The sequence below is a fragment of the Octopus bimaculoides genome, chromosome 14 (assembly GCF_001194135.2).
Source record: "Octopus bimaculoides isolate UCB-OBI-ISO-001 chromosome 14, ASM119413v2, whole genome shotgun sequence".
NCBI lineage: Eukaryota > Metazoa > Mollusca > Cephalopoda > Octopoda > Octopodidae > Octopus > Octopus bimaculoides.
The window spans coordinates 16,165,113-16,168,641 of NC_068994.1; the positions used below are offsets into that span (position 1 = coordinate 16,165,113).

Here is a 3,529-nt window from a genome sequence, read left to right on the forward strand (position 1 = left end):
GCCAAAATTTCAGGTCATGTGTCTCTAGCAAAAAGGATTAGTAATCTTAATCTTTAGCAATCAGATTATTCCGTCAAATGTTATGTTTGTCAATTCACGTTGTTTTGAATTAATCATGCATTATTTTGTAGCTTTGACATTTTGACTATGTGACTGCCTATTTTTAGAATGACATCATTAAGGTAGGTGTGAGAGGCCAGATATGAACATAAAACAGGTAGAATATTTGGGCTGGATATGGCCATTTTAAATGTTAAAGGGTTAAAGATGTTCTTAGAAGTCCTAAAAAGATTCCAAAAATGACATATAAAGAATTGATATCTTTTTTTATAGTATGCTGAAAATATTCATGACTAATGAAGAGCTAAACCAAAACATCTCAAATATCATAGAGACAACATGAAAGCACAGGCAGAGATTTACTGCTTATTGCTCATGTAACAAGGAAACTTTAATACATACACACACATACACACTGGCTGTTATATGAAACCCAACACAGTCAAACACTGGTCAAACAACCTACAAGAAATTACAGTGAAATCCTCATCAAATCATGCCCTAGTTATAAACTACATTCTTTGAAAATGAATGAAGAAAAAATTATTCCATGAATTTCCTCCCGATTCTAACTGATTTCGTCTTTAATTTCAAGGAAATGTCTTTCTTTGTAATATTAGTAACTTACAAATTAAATCATGCAGAAAATTTCTAAAAAGAATGAAATACTGCTTTATAGGATTGTAAGAACTTTGAAGAACAGATGAAAAAGAACAGATGAAAAAGAAAATAAATATGTAGATATATAAACTCTATACATCATCTTATACTCCTAAATTTTAAATTTAAATTTCTAATCCCACCTTGTGTTGTAAAGGGATGATTATTTCCCTTGTATTAATGCTCATAGTCAGAGGGCACCACATGTAGTACATTGAATAAGATATTTGAGAGATTGAAGAGAAGGTCATGGGTGGTGGAATATGATTTATACTAGAACAGTTCAATGACGGCTGTGTAGCTAAACAACAATTGCATAAAGTATTCAAAAGTACTGAACCATGATATTCTTAAGTGTTCCTGGTCCTTTATTTTTTTACTTATTTCACAAGGCTTTGGTCATCCCAGGGCTATAGTAGTAGATAGTAGCCTAAGATGTCATGCAATAGGACTGAACCCAAAATTACATGGTTGGGAAGCAAATTTACCACACAGCCATGCCTGTGCTTAATGGATTATTGTTAAATGTTTCATTAGTTACTTCTCTGACACATGTCTGCTTAAACAGAGCTAACAGTTGACTACTCATCTAAAACACAGAAAATACTTTTAACTATCAGTTTGGCATTTAGTACATAAAACACATACTAAAATATATAACATTTAACCATTTAGCATTTAAACATACCATATACAGCATAGGAGGCGTTGTGAGTGTTTATTGAGCGAAAACACCTAAAGCTCTATGAGGCTCCAGCAGGGGATGGTGGCAAACCCTGCTGTACTCTTCCACCACAACTTTCTCTCACTCTTACTTCCTGTTTCTGTTGTGCCTGTAATTCAAAGGGTCAACCTTGTCACACTGTGTCATGCTGAATATCCCCGAGAACTATGTTAAGGGTACACGTGTCTGTGGAGTTTTCAGCCACTTGCACGTTAATTTCACGAGCAGGCTGTTCCATTGATTGGATCAACTGGAACCCTCGGCGTTGTAAGCAACGGAGTGCCAACAATACAGCATAAATATTCCACTTGTTTTATGTTCAAACTAGCCAGATCTAACCTCTCACACCTGCCCTACAATACCATTCTAAAAATAAATAAACAGTCACATCCTTGAAATTTCCATGCTACAAGATATTGAATGATTAATTCAAAACTATGTGAATAAATAAGTATTACATTTAGCAGAATAATCCAAATGATAAAGGGTTAAATTAGTCATGTATGCTAAAATTACCTTGTAATAAGTTTGTTTACATAGGATAGGCTCCAGGGAAGGTTCTAAAACCTCTCCAACATCTTCCAATAAAACAGGCCTACCAATCCGTATGCAATTCTCAAGAGTTCTCATAAGATTGGTATCAGAAGGTTTTATTATACTAAGGCCATATTTAGATTCTCTTTTCTTAATCCACATGTTAGCCTAGAAATCCAAAATACATTTCAGGATTAATTTGATACAAGAGGTGTAATGGTAAAGATCTATATATGTGCGTATGAATTTACATATATGTATGTGTGTGTATATATTTATAAACATATACATAAATGTATTTATGTATGCACATACACATGCATGTATTATGTTTATATATGTGTATGTATATATATATATATATATATATATAATATAATATAATATAATATAATATAACATAACATAACATAACATAACATAATATAATATAATATAATATAATATAATATAATATAATAATAATACAATATAATATTATAGTAATCCCTTGACTATCACAGGTGTTATGTTCCAAAACCTCCCACAGAAATAATTAAAATCTAAAAGAATATAAATACCTATCAGCTACAGAACCACAGAAACCCGCAATATACTCTGGAGTCTGCGATACAAATTTACATATATTAGCCAGAAAAATCCACAATGTACTGAGTGCATGATAGGTGAACCACGATATAACAAGGGATTACTGTAATATAATATAAATATATGTATGTATTTATATATTAGGAGACACTTTCTGAAGTTTTTCAGGAGACACATTTATTAATTTCAAAGAAGTACAAAACTCCAATCTCTTTCAAAATAGGACCCTCTAACTTCAATGCACTTGTTGTAGTGTTCCAGCCACTTCGTGAGAGCTTCATGGAAGTCCTTCAAAATGCAAGTGCCCAGGACTTTTGTCACAACTTCCTTCAGCTTCTTCAGCTTAGGGGACAACCAAAAGCCACAGGAAGCAAGGTCAAGGATGTAGGGAGAGTGAGGGACAATTCCGATACTAATCCCTATCAAGTATATTATTACTAGGGTGGAATTATGGACTGTTTGACTGTTTGGCCAGAAGAAACTCAGTGAAAGCAGATGATGCCCTTGCTGTTGAAAAAAAGGGATCATTAAGAGCTTCCTGATGGACTTACTTTGCCTAGCCTCTTGTGTCAGTGAAAAACAGATGCTTGGCTCATACAAGTTCATCCATAAGCAGCCTGGAGCATTTCATAAATTTCCAGTTATTTTAATTAGTTTAATACAAAACATTACTGCATAGCAAGCTTCCAAATAGCCTTCACATCTCAATTGCATTCTGCAAACTAGTAAGCTGTAACAGTGTTTAGTAAGGTGTGTTTAAAGTGCTATTACAGCCGTCACCTTCAATCTGGAATAATAAAATTTCTGCAAGTTAGCTTATTAGATGTATAGTAATGATAAACTAAAATTACAATAATCTAGGAGTTATAACCACCTCTCCTAACAAAGTCTCAACACTTCTGGAAAGCATCTCATGTGTGTGTCCATGTATGTGTGTGTGTATATATATATATATATATATAT

At 33.2% G+C, this 3,529-nt stretch overlaps 1 protein-coding gene across 1 annotated transcript in view; it reads right to left on the reverse strand.

The window, feature by feature from the left end:
- LOC106867680 (dynein axonemal heavy chain 6-like) overlaps window positions 1-3,529 on the reverse strand; it is a 319,316-nt gene that overhangs the window by 108,025 nt on the left and 207,762 nt on the right. Inside the window, exons 51-54 of the mRNA XM_052973027.1 lie at window positions 2,801-2,985; window positions 1,961-2,146; window positions 1,209-1,309; window positions 689-750 (exon numbers count right to left, since the gene is read on the reverse strand). Of these exons, the coding sequence (XP_052828987.1) occupies window positions 689-750; window positions 1,209-1,309; window positions 1,961-2,146; window positions 2,801-2,985 (534 nt within the window). The remainder of the gene's footprint in view (window positions 1-688; window positions 751-1,208; window positions 1,310-1,960; window positions 2,147-2,800; window positions 2,986-3,529) is intronic.